General features: G+C 48.1%; 1 protein-coding gene across 1 annotated transcript in view; it reads right to left on the bottom strand.

Moving 5' to 3' along the window:
• Positions 1 to 1,297: 1,297 nt before the first annotated feature.
• LOC146197127 (phospholipid-transporting ATPase ABCA3-like) overlaps positions 1,298 to 16,364 on the bottom strand; it is a 47,646-nt gene continuing 32,579 nt past the window's right edge. Inside the window, exons 15-21 of the mRNA XM_084597126.1 lie at positions 14,481 to 14,768; positions 12,761 to 13,068; positions 6,882 to 7,124; positions 5,899 to 6,086; positions 5,302 to 5,475; positions 4,362 to 4,584; positions 1,298 to 1,555 (exon numbers count right to left, since the gene is read on the bottom strand). Of these exons, the coding sequence (XP_084453252.1) occupies positions 1,298 to 1,555; positions 4,362 to 4,584; positions 5,302 to 5,475; positions 5,899 to 6,086; positions 6,882 to 7,124; positions 12,761 to 13,068; positions 14,481 to 14,768 (1,682 nt within the window). The remainder of the gene's footprint in view (positions 1,556 to 4,361; positions 4,585 to 5,301; positions 5,476 to 5,898; positions 6,087 to 6,881; positions 7,125 to 12,760; positions 13,069 to 14,480; positions 14,769 to 16,364) is intronic.

The raw sequence follows: 16,364 nt of genomic DNA, 5'->3' as shown, positions 1-16,364 counted from the left end.
AGGAACTTACTGTAAAGCCATGTATTTGGGCTCTGGATGATAAGCGTTAGTCTAGGAACGTTATGCTATAGTTATATATAACGGGCCACACATCATGGCCTCGAAGCAGACTCCTTGTAAAAATGCTCTACACGTACATTCAACGTAACAGCTCTGGTTTCATTAAATGCACGTTAATCGTGCCGTGTGTTGTCTTTGCGAAGTCTGGGACGACAAATTGGCCTTCGTAAGTCTTCGGGAAGTTGGCGTTGACAGAGGCTGACGGTCGCTCAGGGTGCGGTTGTGATGCATAAAGAGGATGGTGCACATGGATTAGCAGCATAAAGAAAACCAAAAACACTCCAGCGTGGAAACACACACAGAAGTTACTAGAAAGGGTTCGTTCTGATGCAGTCGTCAATGCACAAAATGTCACCGTTTTCAATGGCTGAGAGAAGTCACTCGTGTAAGCACTAAAATGCTACAGTGCAACACTATAAATGTTAGAACACACGTGAAGCAGTACGCTCATTTCAAATCTAGTAGAACTGATAATCGGATTGTTACCACAACATCTGGCGCAGCTGTGCTCGAATCTGCTCGTTTGCTTGACAACACAGTAGCCCATCAAGCATTGCTGATTGCCTTTGAGAGAACGAATACGAAAAGAAAAGAAAAACTGTTCGCAGTGGAGCGCAGCAATCGCACTGTTCCAAACGTCCTTACTTGAAGCCGTGCGAGTGTATAAGTACAAATGTATGTATGCTCACAAAAGCAATATGCAATATGCGCATCGTAATAAAATTGTTCTACACGTCAGCTCAATTTGCAAAGTGACGTACACAGAGCCGTGAAAACCGCGTATAGTATACTTCTTGCATGCTAAGGAACAAAACAGCAACCTGTCGATATGGCATCTCTAAATTAAACCACTTTAGTAACGGCACTGAGCAGCATACAATCATAAGCATTACTATTCACTTTCAAACGTATAATACAACTACAAAGGCAGCTCAAAATGCAAAATCACAAAATGACCGTCCTAGTCAAATGCGTATATAAGAAAGCGCAGATAAACGTTGAAGATAAACATAGGGTGGAAGTTATTGCTCTGGCTAGGCTTAGAGTATAGTTTTTTAAAATTGGAAAAAGAGATAACAGAAATTGAGTAAAACAACTGGTTCTCAGTTAAGGAAGCGAAAAAAATAAGGAAAATGTGGCTAAATGTTAGGCTGAAGGTTGCGGTGATGTGAAATAAAACTGTCAGTTGTTGCGCAGAGTTCGTATTCGGCATTCGAGGGCAATGCCTACACGACCTTCACTCGCTCAGCAGGGTTGGGGCCATGGGCGACTCGGTGAAGATGTTGCACGGCTCGGCCATGGAGTAGACGCGCACCTCGGCGCCGCAGAAGTCGACCACCTTTCGTTCGTGCGAGAAGCCGAGGAATACGTCGGCCAGAGATGCCTCGCACACCACGTAGTCTTCCAAATCGAGCTGCTCCTTGATGTCTTCCATGCGCACAAACACGTCGCTCCACGGGATGTCGACGTCCTTCACGGTGTACTGCAGCATATCCTGCGGAGAAGTTTAAGACCAAATGAAGGCCCGCTTGCAGACGGTAGCGGTAGGCATTAAGCAAAGAGCGCTTTTGTATTCACAGTGAGGTAAGTTTGTTCTAGCTGCTGTCATACAAAAGGTAAAAAGAATAAATGAATATTTGCAGCCCCTAATGGGTCTTAGCGACGATGGTATTCTGTGAAAAAAAAAAAAAAAATCGTAGGTATTTAAAGGGTCCCTGCGATGCTATTTGCGGTTATTTTCGAAAGCAAGAAATCAAGAGAGATGTCGTAGTTAGTAAGTGGTCATTTATTAAATATCAAAAAGAGAAGGAAAAACTGTTTGCAGCCCGGGTATCTGTTATCTAATATCTGAAGCACCTGAACTGGCGCGGCGGAAATGAAGGGATAGTAAGGAAGCGGTGCGGGAAATCAAAAAGCCGAGCGACAGGAAGAAGGGACAGGGTAGGTTAACAATACACCATAGAGCAAATACAAAGGTGGCCTTTGTGAGTATTCGAGTGAAATTTAAAATTTTTGCGTGCAGCCTATAACTTACAAATAATTTTTAAAGAATGCTTCTGAGAACGCTCGCTAACGATTTGGGCGACACCTTCTCGTTCGCAGACTTCCCCTGTGACGTCACTAGAGCTTGCAGCGCGCCCGCTCATTGGACGCTCATAATTTGACGCAGGCGGCAAGGGGCATAATGGGGCGCCGTCGCACCTTTTTTTTTTTTTTCTTTTTTTCTTTTTTTTTTTTTTTTTTTTTTTTTTGCTCGCAGGCCTGGGCTGAGTTGTGGAGGAAAGGAGTAGCATCATTTTCGACCGCCGACGTTACCGGTGCTAATGAAGCCATACTTAAATGTTGCGCATTGCGGAGAGGACTCATGGGATGTATATTTCTCGTGCGCGCTTTTTTATTTCACTGTAGAGCTTTTCATGACCCGTTTAAGCTTGACTTGAGTTTAACAAGGCTGTAGACGATTTGACGGTTTGAACTGGGAGGACGCTCAATCTTCGCCTTAGACTCGAGAGCGCAATTAGCACCACCTTTTCGTCCTGCGATTTTTTGAATTCTTTTTTGTTTAAATAATTTTTGGGGAAAGAAAGGCGCAGTTATTTCTTACTTTTACGGGGGGAGCCTACACTTAATTAGGTTATAATCACTCGGTTACAGCGAGGCAAAATCTGAAGTTTTATCTTAAGCTGACTACGTTTACGTCGCCAGTGGTAGTATATGGTTGCTCTTTTATTTGTGGCGACAATGCAGGTAACGTTCAGGAGGTGCTAACACCGGTCGTAGTTTCATTCTCGCTTAAAGCCTATTGCTTACGTGTACAGTGGCAAACCCGCTCTGTGCTTTTGGCGTTGGTCAATAAGTTGCGACGTTAACTCTCTTCTGCAGAGACTTCACAAAGTCTTTGTATTGCTGCAAGCTTTTTGCGCAAAGCAGATTTCCTCGTACTCCAGATCCCAGGAACGAAGGCTCCAAATCTCAGGAAGTCAAGAGCCCACTCTAAAAATCGAATCAATCAAAGCTAATCTATTGATTTCTACTGGCTCTGTCCCGTTTATTTCGTACATAAGTGAGCATTAAAACTTTATTAGCGTACGATTTAAAAAAAAAATAACTGCAGTTGCTAACTGTGGCCAATGGTATGCGGCGTGTGCATTACACTGGTGAACAGTACTCGAAATCAGTTTTTTGATATTTGACTGCACCTAACAAGCCAGCGGCTCCGAAACCCTTGTTTATAACTTGGTCTCATGATTAGCTTCTTATCCGGGCAAGCAGAAAAGCTTTAACAGCGGACTGCTTTATGTCGCGAAGATTTGTGTGTTGCGCTAACTCCAGACGTAAGTTGTATCCGACCACAGACGCTATACCACAAAACATGCACACTTCTCACTTTTCAGTGCAGCCCCAAAGAACGGCATCGAAAATTACCGCTTGCGTTTAAGTTTGAAGCACTCTGCGAACACTTGTGGGTGTAGTGCGAGCGCAACGGAGAGTTGAAGAAGCAAAGTTGCGTAGATAACGAAACTATACGGATGCGCATGAAGTTCGTGTTCAAAAAGGGGCAAATGCAATTATGACTTCATATACTTATTTATTCGTTGCTATCCTCGAGTATTTAGCAGGTATTCTTTACCGTAACTGTATTTCTGCGTTTTTTTTTTTGCTCCCGTTGATAATTGCTAAGTAGTTCACAGGAAGGCAAAGACGCGGTATCTCACACTTGTTTCTGTGGATACCTGAACCGCGCCTTAAATTTTGTGTTAAGCTTAAGGTTGTCGGAGGCATGATACTAGAAATCACTTATATTGACACGGCTAAGTTCTACCAATTGAATTGTGTGAAACAGAGTTATGTTTCATTCGTCGCGGCGAAACGCAAGCGCAGTGTATGGCTCTTGATATTATCTCGATCTATTCGACACTATTCAATGATTGTAAAACAGCAAATTGTACACAGGCATAAGCTCCAACAAGAGAGAGCGAGACAGAGAGAAGGAAGAGAGAGAAACTGCATAATGAAAAACAAAAAACAAACGGAATTGAGCTGGCATTTAATATTTGCTGTCATGCTACTCTGAGTAGGAAAGGGAATTAAGCAGCGAAGTACATAAAGAGAGCTGTGCTGAAAACAAAATAAAGCAGTATTTTCCCCACACCATGCCAGTGCATTGCAATCTGGCACAGAGTATAATAATTTTTCAGCCGACGCACACCTGCGTGTGCAGCCTCAGGGAGTAGTGTTGCTCCACAATTTCTCGTCCTGTTCTGAGTAGAGATGTCCGCAGAGCGGGGCTGTGCACTTACCATTCGAATGTCCGATATGATCGAGGAAGGGAACTTGTCCTTCATGGCGCGGTTGACGGTCTTGAAGAAGTCTCCATCCTTCACATGGTCCAGGGTGAGGCGCACGGTGACAGTGAAGCGCTGCTGGCAGCCTGCCTTCATTAGGCTCGTATTGCCGATCACCTGGAATTCGCCGCTGGATAGCACGCCCACCCGGTCGCAGAAGAAATCGCATTCTCGTAGGCTGCATCAAGCAATGGGCGGAATGCGAAGGCATAAGAAGCCCCGTTGAATAGTTTTCCCGGCGCAGTGTCACTGTCACACTCAATGAGTCGGCGGCTTACGGGGAAACTTTTTCACAAGGCCGCTCTGCGCATGCGCGCCTCTCGCCTGGTTGAAAACAAACCACCAACCTCAACTGCGCATGCGCAGTTCCTGGCCTTCGCGATCGGCGCGGCTGTAGCTAATCTCAGAGGCCATGTGTAGTTAATATTCGTGAAAGGCGTATGCGATAGATGGCGGTAGCTGTCAAGAACACACATCGTCATTTTGCTGGCGGCTGCATCTCCCAAGGACGTTTTCAACCAGTAGCAGACGAATCTTCAACCACTCCCAGAGGGCGCCACATTTTGTGAAAAAGGCGGATTGTCGCGCAAGTGCGGGACCGATTGCATTCGAATCTGCACAAGACCTACAGTAGGATACAAGCTAAAGGGAAAAAGCGCCCCCTCAAAAAAAAGTCATTCAGCCAATGACGTTGGCCGATTCTGATGACGTCATGGTGACGACGTGGTGGACCTTCTTTCATCTGCCATACCCGATGTTGTCAATGCTAGCTGGTCCAGTTGGGTTCCCCTTTGCTTTTAATGATTTCAAATTAAAAAAAAAACTCCTATACTGTCAGCGTGTAAAGGCGAGTTGCAACCCCACGCAAATATAGGTCACGGCTGCGTTCAAATACCAGTGCGATGTGAAGACCATGCTTGACTGGCTGTCGCTGTGGATCTTTTCGATGCAGCGGAAAAGACAGCTGCGGGACGCCGGATCCACTTCGCGTGTGCACTCGTTGAGGATGACCAGCTTGGGGCTTCCGACTAGCGCGAGCCCGACGGACAACTTGCGCTTGTCGCACGGCCTGCGAGCATTGAAGCTTATAATGACGGCCTATTTATTATCGACGGCCACGTAACGCAAGGACGACTGAAGTGTAGCTGCTACGATCGCATGGAAAATGCACGCCTTATATAATTTTATGATTCTACATGTTTTATTTTGCCAAACGGAGTAACGTCAACGTTTAGAGAGAATGAATTGGAGCACTTGCGGAGCACGAGAAATGAGTTTGACCGTCATGATCACGTGTAACGGGCATACTCATCACGTGATCCGCTGAAATTAATGAACGGGTATATATCAAAGCCGGACTTGACTACAATACCTGGACCTAGAATGGAGGAAGAAGTTCGGTGCTAAGAAAACAGACATGACGGAAGCTGAGCATGTTGGTAGGGTGTCATTAAAGCAGTGATGTATGCATGCGCAAACGCACTATACGTACTTCAGCCTGTCGATGACCTCTTTGAGAACGTCCTGAAGGCCGACTTTTCTCTCGATAAAGGACACCTCCTGTTCGATCTCGTAGCTAGGAACACCACGGAGCCGCGCGATCAGCTGCAGCATCTCGTGGCTGTTGAGCTGCGGGATCACCGGGTTCTCCCTGGGACAGTAGCCGATCTGCCGCTGGTACTGCAGCGCCGAAGCGAAAATAGAACGTGAGCTTTGTCGGGAGGCGAAAATCTAAGAGGATGAAGAGCGGATACGCTGTGGCACATTTCTATGGGTGGGTGACTATTTGTTATAATTTATCGAATCGAATGTGATATCTCAAGTTTTCAAATAATAGGCACCAAGTTCCATTCCGGCACACTGATTTGCGTTGACGGCTGTCTCAGAAATAACATTCCGCACAGCACGTTCCAGTCATTAGTCAGCTTATATAGCAAGCACTCCAGGGATATATTCGTGTGAAGGCATTATTATGTTTCATCATGTGGCCTTGGTGCTGCTCCAAGGCTGGATGACGCTGCTAGGTTTAACAAGCTATGCACTATATTGGACGCCATTGTTCATAATCCAAGTTGCTTGCATCAGCTGATACGTAGCGCAACTTGGTTCACCGTCGTCGTCATAGAAACAGGAACGAAAAAAAAAAAACACGCTTCTTTCTCAGCCTTTGCATGTGTCCTTTTCTGCGCTGCTATTGATCGGTTCGAAAGTCATGCACCATCTTGCCCGCCTACAAGATTTGTCCTTAGTGGCAAACGTTGATTTCCCTATGTTCATGGCATGACGATCACCAGTGAAGGTCAGTGAAGGACAAGGAGTCACGCTATTTCTAGAAGGATGTAGCAGTAGATAATTTTTCGAACATGCTCACCTTACCTACACTGGGCAGACAACCACTCTTATTATGCCATTGCATTCTTTAAAACTCTAGCTGATTTATCCGTCTTACTGCCTTTCCGAAAGAACATAGCTCACCTCCAGTTTGTTGGAGGCTGACGAGGCTCCGTTGAGGAACAGCTTTCCTCCGGTGAGCAGCTTCTCTCCGGCGAGCGCCGCCAGCAGAGAAGAACGGCCGGACTGCACCATGCCGATGATGCCGAACACCTCGCCCTGGTCCACGTGGAATGACAGCGGACCCATGGCGTAGCGGCCCGTGCTAAGGCGTAACTCGCTGGCCAGCAGGCCCCGGACGTGAGGCGGGTTGCCTTCCTGTTCCTTCTGCGCCACCCGACAACGCGTAACATAAATGTGTCGGCTTCATGTAAGTGCATGGCCTTAGGAAATGTCCCGCGGGACGCCGACCCTTCGTAAACTTGTAAATTATAAATTTGTGTACAGGAAAGGAAAGACGCAGTATCTGTCACACTCCCTGTGTGGACACCTGAACCACGTCGTAAGGGCTGAAATAAAGTCGAAGTGAACGCGAAAAAAGCGTAGTGGATGGCTACGGAGTAATTTCGACCACCTGGGGACCTTTAACGTGCGCTGACATCGCACAGCATACGGAAGCCTCCCCGTTTCACCCCATCAAAACGCAGCCTCCAGAGGTCGAGTTCGAACCAGGGTACCCCCACGATCAGTATCGAAGGTGAGCGCGCTTGAGATCGGCCTCCGGTTTTATCCCGACCGCCGGCGGCTGCGTTATGGCGGAGGTAAAACGGGGAGGCGTCCGTGGGCGGTGCAATGTTGTTGTTGTTGTTGTGGCTGTAGGAAGAAGGAAAAGATAATGCACGGGCCTATAATTAGCTCTGTAGCTGAGCCAACTCCGCTGCCTCGTGCAGACAGAAGATAAAATAGAGAAGAAAGAAAAGGAACAGGGAGAGAAAGATGCGCGCCGCAACAACAGCCGTCGTCCGCCACCGAAGCGGTGGCTGGTGCAATGACGGCCTACAACAGATAAAAATTCTGTGGCAGGCTAGCCCCCGCCGCAAGCGGCGGTGACCCACCTGTCCCAGCCCCATCAGTGGAGTACCAGGACATATACAGCGCGTGTCCGTTGTCCACTGTTTACAAATAATACGCGCTCCTGGCGGAAGCGAAAGTTCTAGGCTTTCGTGCTAATTTCAAAGGCCATAAATATTTACAACCCAGGAGGCAAAATATTTTGAATACCCTTATTTATATATATTGTCACGTAGTGGTGACGAGGTCGACGACACAAATGAGGTGGGTCGATGATTGCACTAAAGAAACTCTTTATTTGGGCTGACTTGCGCCCGCCAAAGAAATAAGCAACTCGGCGGCGGCGATAGAAACAAAAGTGCTCGTCGATCGTCGTACAAAGAATGCCCGTCACACTCGGCAACGCTCAATTTAAAGGCTGCACAGAACAATCTAGATAACGTCGCAAACAGCTACGAGCACGGGCTGGAACATTGTGGAAAGACACCCGAGTGGCCGGAACCTTCGAGACAGATCTCGGTGCATCTTGTGCTACAACAAAACTGATAAAGGTGTGACTCGCGACATCGAGCATTAACAAACAAAGATTACGGAACTGATACGCGGTCCAGAATCAGAGTGATAAGCCTGTATGCCGGCGGCCGTTAAAAAACAACAAATACTGTTTTGAAGGCTTCGCGGCATTACTCCCCCCTTAAAAAAACATCGCCTCGATGTTCCAAAACAAAGCAACTTAAACATAAACACTGCGAAGTTTAAACACCACAGATAGTTTAACGTGCGTAATAAGGCTTCAGTCGTACAACATGTACAATTTCTGGGCGTGCGCGTCGCCGTTGTGATGCTGACGTTCCGTCGGGAATGACTTCATAGTCCAGTGGTCCGACGCGGCGAATGATTTTGTACAGCCCTAGGTATCGACGCAACTTTTCACTTAATCCGCGACGGCGAATTGGTGTCCAAACCCACACTTGGTCTCCTGGATTGTACTCTGCGTGGCGTCGTCGTAAGTTGTATCGTCGGCTGTCGGTGCGCTTCCTCGTCGGGCTTCCTCTGCACGTTGCAGGTAGGCGGCGACGTCCGCTTGCACTCTGGTCGTGTTGTCGTCGATGACGTCGTGTGGAGCGGCGGTGAAATGGCTGAGTCGTCGTTAGTGGTCGTCGGCGGCGGAGGATGTTCGTCTTTTCGCCGTTGAGCAACCTCACCTCCAAAGTTTGTTGCATTTAGTTTCCCCTACGGGGGCTAGGAGACCGTCCTTGCACGTAACCGCGGCCCGGCGATGCAAATCGGACATTGTACGGTGATGGGGAGCGTGACAGACGCCTTGGCGACCAGCCTACAGGTCACCGAGCCAGCCGCCGACTTCAAGGCCTACAGCCCGAGCACGGTCTGCTGCCTGACTCCATTCGATTTTGGAAGGCATCGACGCTGACAATGGCCCAGCCTACAGCACCGGTTGTTTTCGTCCAACCCCGTGAGCCCCCCTGCTTCCATGGACGATCGGATGAAGATGTGGGTGACTGGATGGACATTTTCGACCGTGTGGCAGATTTCAACGGCTGGAACGACGCTGCGAAACTCAGGCAGGTCTACTTTGAGCAGTCCGGCTGAAGTGCTCGCTCGTAGTGGCGCATCCGGGTGGCCAACGTCTTCTCAATAGTAGACGCCTCCGATTCAAATTCGGCCACAGTTCTTGGCGGATTTCGCACAAGACCCGCAAAGAGCGACTCTTTAACGCCTCGCAATAAAAGTTTGACTTGCTCACTTTCGGTCATATTAGGGTCGGCGCGCCGAAAGAGGCGCTTCATCTCCTCAACATACGCCAGGACAGGCTCGTTAGGGAGTTGAAGTCTTGACTGAAGGAGGGCCTGGGCTTTTTCCTTTTGGACGACGCTTGAAAAGGCAGTCAGAAACGCTTCCTTGAAATTCTCCCAATCCTTCATAGTTGTCTCATGATTTTCGAACCAAACTCGGGCATGTCCTTGAAGAGCAAAGTAGACCTGCCTGAGTTTCGCAGCGTCGTTCCAGCCGTTGAAATCTGCCACACGGTCGAAAATGTCCATCCAGTCACCCACATCTTCATCCGATCGTCCATGGAAGCAGGGGGGCTCACGGGGTTGGACGAAAACAACCGGTGCTGTAGGCTGGGCCATTGTCAGCGTCGATGCCTTCCAAAATCGAATGGAGTCAGGCAGCAGACCGTGCTCGGGCTGTAGGCCTTGAAGTCGGCGGCTGGCTCGGTGACCTGTAGGCTGGTCTTCCAGGGCGTCAGGAACACGGCTTGGGTCTTCGCTTGAAGGATCAAAGGCAGCACCTCCACCAGATGTCACGTAGTGGTGACGAGGTCGACGACACAAATGAGGTGGGTCGATGATTGCACTAAAGAAACTCTTTATTTGGGCTGACTTGCGCCCGCCAAAGAAATAAGCAACTCGGCGGCGGCGATAGAAACAAAAGTGCTCGTCGATCGTCGTACAAAGAATGCCCGTCACACTCGGCAACGCTCAATTTAAAGGCTGCACAGAACAATCTAGATAACGTCGCAAACAGCTACGAGCACGGGCTGGAACATTGTGGAAAGACACCCGAGTGGCCGGAACCTTCGAGACAGATCTCGGTGCATCTTGTGCTACAACAAAACTGATAAAGGTGTGACTCGCGACATCGAGCATTAACAAACAAAGATTACGGAACTGATACGCGGTCCAGAATCAGAGTGATAAGCCTGTATGCCGGCGGCCGTTAAAAAACAACAAATACTGTTTTGAAGGCTTCGCGGCATTATATATATATATATATATATATATATATATATATATAACAGGCTTTGCCCGTACGCTACACGGCAACACCGCAGAGACAAACTCTAATCTCGAAAATTTGGAGGACGCTTAAGCTTCGCCTTCAAGAGTGGAACGCGATAGCGTTATTGCGCCTCGTCGAGAAAACTTACTAAACGCAAGGGTATTGGGGCATCCTCGCACCGGTACCCGCGCGGCCCGAAGGGGAGAAGCGGGTGAGCGAAGATAGTGATCTAAAGAAAGACGCTTGATTCTACAACCTGTGAGGGTGCACGGCGAAACGTCAGGGGCGAGTTGCGCGCCACGTGTCGGGGCAGCGCCGCACATTGCGAGGAGGGGTTCTTCTGTGTTTGCTGCAAGATGGCTCTGCATGTGCGCAGAGCGCAGAAGAAATGTAGCGGAAACGTACTTCGCTACTCGTGTAACTGCGACTTCTGTAAGTCCGATATACACTGCAGTATAACGTTCTACGGCATGTTTCTCAGGCAACAGCGCATTCACTAGAAGCGCTTTTGTACCGCTTTCAAGCATCGAACTCGTGGCTGAGTGGTAGCGTCTCCGTCTCACACTCCGGAGACCCTGGTTCGATTCCCACCCAGCCCATCTTGGAACTTGCTTTTTAATTATGAAGTGCATGTTTATTTATGAAGTGCATGCCGGGATTTATCGCTCACTGGACACCGACGACACCGGCTTTTCTGCGACATGAGCTCCTTAACGCTACCGCGTTAAAACCTCCACAGCGACTCCTAGTACGTAAGTAACCGATTCCTGATAGAGCTGTAGTCGGTGTACAAGTAGCGTTAAACTAAGCACCATGGCCTCTGTATAGATAGCCGCCATCATCAGACATTTAGAGGTGACCATCACAGCCATCCCACCCAATTCACGAGCCTGAAGCAGGCTGTTAATTCATGTTCATTTTAGAGCGCTTGTGCCTGTTCCTTGGTTCGTGTCGTCGTCTTCGCCGTCGGCGTTGTCCCTCGCAACCAGCTCCACCTTCCTTCCTTCCTTCCCTTACGGCGTGATTCAGGTGTCCACAGAAACAAGTGTGACAGATACTGCGCCTTTCCATTCCTATGAACCAATTATGAAAGGCAGGCTTCAGAGCTTGATCAAGTGTACTTTCACTCGCACCTTCCTTCCTTCCCTTACGGCGCTTGTCAAAAATGTCTCGAATGCCACCGTTTCAGCAATAAGCTCATTGGCGCCCGTTCCTGGGTTTCGCGTCGTCGCCGTCGCCATTGTCCCTCGTAACCAGTTGTCTGTAATTGTACATATATGTCTTGCTCGAATTCTTTGCCTCAATCTATCGAAAAGCTGAAACAGATCACGAGCTGCGCTCAAATTTCGCATTAGAAAGTACCGTAATCGTCGCCAATTTTTTTTCCTCCGCCACTTCTCTCTAAGGAGCGCCATTTCGTCGCGAACGCATGCATCGTGCCCCGCCGGGGTGGGGCAGTGGTAAGATGCCCGACTACTATCCGGAGTTTCTGGGTTCGAACCCGACCACGGCGGCTGCGTTTCGATGGAGGCGAAACGAAGTGGCGTCCGTGTGCTGTGCGATGTCAGTTGTTGTTGTGGCTGTATGAAGAAGGAAAAGAAAATGCACGGGCCTGCTACTGGCTCTGTAGCTGAGCCACCTCCGCTGTCTCGTGCAGACAAAAGAGAAAATAGAGAAGAAAGAAAAGGAAGAGGGAGAGAAAGACGCGCGCCGCAACAACGGCCGTCGCCCACCACCTAAGCGGTGGCGGGTGCAATGACGGCCTACAACAGATAAAAATTCGGTGGCAGCAGGCTAGCCCCCGCCGCAAGCGGCGGTGGCCGACCTGTCCCCTTAGGGGTTAGAGCGAGCGCACGTTAAGATCCCCAGGTGGTCGAAATTACTCCGCAGCCCTCCACTACGGCTCCCATTTCTCTCTTTCCACTTTCACTCCCACCTTCATCCCTTCCCTTACGGCGCGGTTCACTGTGTCCACATAGCAAGCGTGACAGATACTGCGCCTTTCCCTTCCTGTGAACCAATTATTATTATTATTATTATTATTATTATTATTATTATTATTATTATTATTATTATTATTATTATTATTATTATTATTATTATTATTATTATTATTATTATTATTATTATTAACGCATGCATCGTACCCCTTCGATGAGCTTCTTGACGAGCTCCGCCTCTTCGGCGACGGATGGATGGCACTGCTGGTCGACGCCGGCCAGCTTGGCGGTGGATCGCTTTACGAGGGGCATAGGTGGCAATTTCAAGCTTATCCTCTGCTCCCAGTTCACCACGCTAGCCATATACAGGAAGCCCGTGAGGAACATCATGAGCAGGTCCCAGCCGCCGGAGAGCACGTTCCAGGTTGACCGCGGTGAAACCAGAGGAACGCATCCTACCTGGCGACAGTCGGCTACGCCGCCCGAAGTCACTTTTAAGCGCACTTCTGTGCAGCCTTAACGGAGGTTTTTCATCGAAAAGCGGACACACAGGCAACACAAGTATTCAGCATAGTGATAGCCATAGCGGCTGACGTTAAAGAAAAACCCAAAATTACTGTTCTCCGTAAAATCCATGATCTTTCTGAGTATGTAAACAAGAAAAAAGCAGTTTTTTCCTATAAAATTGAGTTCAAAAATTGTCCAATCACTATATATCCAAATTCGTGGCGCCTGTATTGATTATCTGATCACTGTTCTGAAGTGAATAGCGGTCTGGCCTAGCTCCGAGATACGCACCCAAAAAAGCTAGGTCGACGTTGGCACTTCACTTGCGAAAGATTCTGATGCTGGCAACGCCGCTAAACACTTCTTGATATTTTTCAGCTTACAAAAGCTCCGTTTAAGACGGTGTTTGTCTGTAGAAATTTAGTTCGTTCCATATCTCCTCCACTCCTCTTTTATGTTGAAACTGCGCCATTATTTCGAAGTGCTTCCGTTTTAGCGCTCGTCGAGTGCATGCGTCGTCAGCAGAAGAATATATACTTCATCTATAGAAGCGGTTTGCAGCACTGTAGAATACAGCAAACCGAGCCAATCATACCAGCTCTAGCAGCATAACTGCGCTCTTCTATATATGTATATGCCCGTCATCCCGCGACTAGAAACTCCACCACCAAGAAAGAAAAAAAGAAATAGAGAACTGGTGCGCTGAATGCTGCATGTACATCAGCTGACTGGGCGTAAGCCATGTTTGAGGGTGGCAATGCAGCAACACTTCGCAGCGCTCTATAATAAACATGTTCATGCGAACTGGTAATTTAACCAGTGCATGAAACTTTTACTTTCAGAGAAAAAAGCCTCCACGATCATTCCAGTTACTGCAATAATTAAATAATTGCTTGGGAAATGGACCAATATGGCGCGAGTTTTCTTGTGCGACTCTTTGGCGTACTCCTGCAACCTTGATTGGAAGAAAGCTGTAAGTTTCACACTGCTGCAAACAACTTATAAGACGAAGTATATATGTGACTGTAAAACGTCATCTCCATGCTCAAGCGCTTAAGACACCAGGGCACGAAATCAATCACTGAATGCTAATTGAAAAAAGTGCAACTTCAAAATATTCTCTAAAAGCCGCATATTGGGTAAAAAAGGGAGCAAAAAACTAAAGGGGTTCTACGGTACTGAACCGAATGTCGAGCAATAAGCTCTGTTGACATAAAACACAATGCTGGTTTCCATGTTTATTTTGTTGATTTCTTTCACACTGTAACTATTACAACAGGAGCATTGAGATCACTGAAGTAAACTGCCGTGGTTTCTATGTTTATTAGTAAAATTATAAATGCTCTAGAAGAAAGGAAATGAAAAGAAAGGAGCCTGAATAGCCCCATCGCCTCGAGTCAGAGACTGTGTCGTTACTCACCGTTGCAGCAGTGCCTTATGCGGCTTGCGAACGGCTGCTGACTCGCGGGGTAATTATCCAGCGGTATGGCGCAGATGTACCAGAGCAGCGTGCGATGCAACCGGCAGCAGGTGGCATGCTCGGTGAAGGACGCCTGCACCTCGCCGGCGCCGTGGCCCACCGCGTACTGGGGAAGAAGCCGCATCAGCACCATGAGCATTTCGGCCACCTCCGAAGACCAGCCCGTGGGCCGGAAGTTGGACACCGTGCCAGGACCCACCATGTCCATGTAGCTGTTCGCCACAGCTCCTGGAAAAAGCACCGCGCATCGCTGCCTGGGTTGCCGCGCTGACTGCGGAGAGCCTGAACGTGGGAAGCTAGCCCAGAACAGACTTCTGACGTCACTATGCATATCTAGACAGACATCTATCTCTACAGTTCAATAGAGATGTCTAACGGTCTATTTAGAAAAGGACATCTGCATCTTTAATCAAAAGTCTCTACGCTAAATAAGGTGCTTTTAAGCCGCGTGGTGGATCACTTATGGTACTACTCCTAAAGGGCTCGAAAGGTTAAAGGGTGACTCTGGAGTTATCTTGCAATGAGTTGTTTTGTTTCGCAGTGTAGGTTCTCGGCGGATATACACGTAGTTCGATTTGACGCACTGCATTGTATAGGGGAGGGGTAGCCATCCTTCTCGGCACAGTGCACAGTGCCTTTTTCTTTTCGCAGATCGGCAAAGGCGATTGCTATAATCTTAGATGATTACAAATATCAGGCCATAGCTCATTCCTTGGAAACCCTCCTAGCTCGAGCGATTAAGTAGAGCACAGCCTAGCGGCTCCTCGTTCATCGGACGGGGTCAGCGCCAAGCTTTACTCTGCCCGTTAAACCTTTCTATACTCCACTAAGAGCTGAGTTGAGTCGCCTAAGTTTCCTTTTTTCTTCTTAACTCTTTTGGACACCACAGCGGCAACTTAAAAGATTTTTCTCGGCATTATGATAGCACTTATGATGTCCAGTCAGAAATGAGCTTCATAGAGTCAGTTAGGGATTTTTTTAATGGAACGGAACGGATTTGCGCCACGCCTGTGCGTGACTCCAGTGTTGCTTACACGATATATCGTTAGAAATCCCAATGTGGCGAAATTGCGTCGTCAGCAGCGAGAGTTCGCGTCACGGAAAATCCTAGTCGTGACACCAGAGCCATTAGCTTAAAAGAATGAAATGGGTGGCAATGATGTAACTGAATCTCTGTAGCTATTGGGTCGCGAGCGCGGCCCACTACCTCCACGCCAAGGAAGGTTCCTTCAATGAGGGGAAAAAAAACAAACAAACAAAGAAACCCGGAGGCCATGTATGGGCACCTCGCGTCACCCACTGCGTCACACAATGCAACTGGCATGGACGAGGACGACAGGAGTTCTTGAGCGTTTTTGGGCAAAAAAACAAAAACAGAAAAGAACAAACAAACTGCATGGACTATTAGATATTCTAAAATGCAAAATTCGCGCGCAGCTGTTGACGTGTTTTGATTGTGAGCTATACTGAGGCAAACAATTTTAGTCATGTAGGCAGTGCACAGTTACAAAGCACACTATTTCCCATACATAGCTCGTTCTTCACGTTACACACTTTTCCCAGTCCTTGACTGTGATTAAGGTAGTCGTGTGGTCGGAGAAACGGAGGGGTACAAGTTTTGCTTTCCGCACCAATGTCTGATTCTGAGCGTTTAGCGAGGTCGTCACTGCAGTGGGACAGGTTATGAAATAGAAGAACGGGATTCTTTTTTGGCATAACAAGTCCGCAGATCTTGGTTGCATTTATGTGCAGATAGAAGTCCCGCATTGCTCACATTGGTGTGAATCTATGTGCTTTTGATGCGTAGCGCAGGAAGTGTACAAC

Source organism: Amblyomma maculatum, chromosome 3, assembly GCF_055883805.1.
Source record: "Amblyomma maculatum isolate TAMU_Amacu chromosome 3, ASM5588380v1, whole genome shotgun sequence".
Lineage (NCBI taxonomy): Eukaryota > Metazoa > Arthropoda > Arachnida > Ixodida > Ixodidae > Amblyomma > Amblyomma maculatum.
Note: the sequence above shows the minus strand (reverse complement) of the source record. Positions and strands in the feature narration are given on the sequence as shown.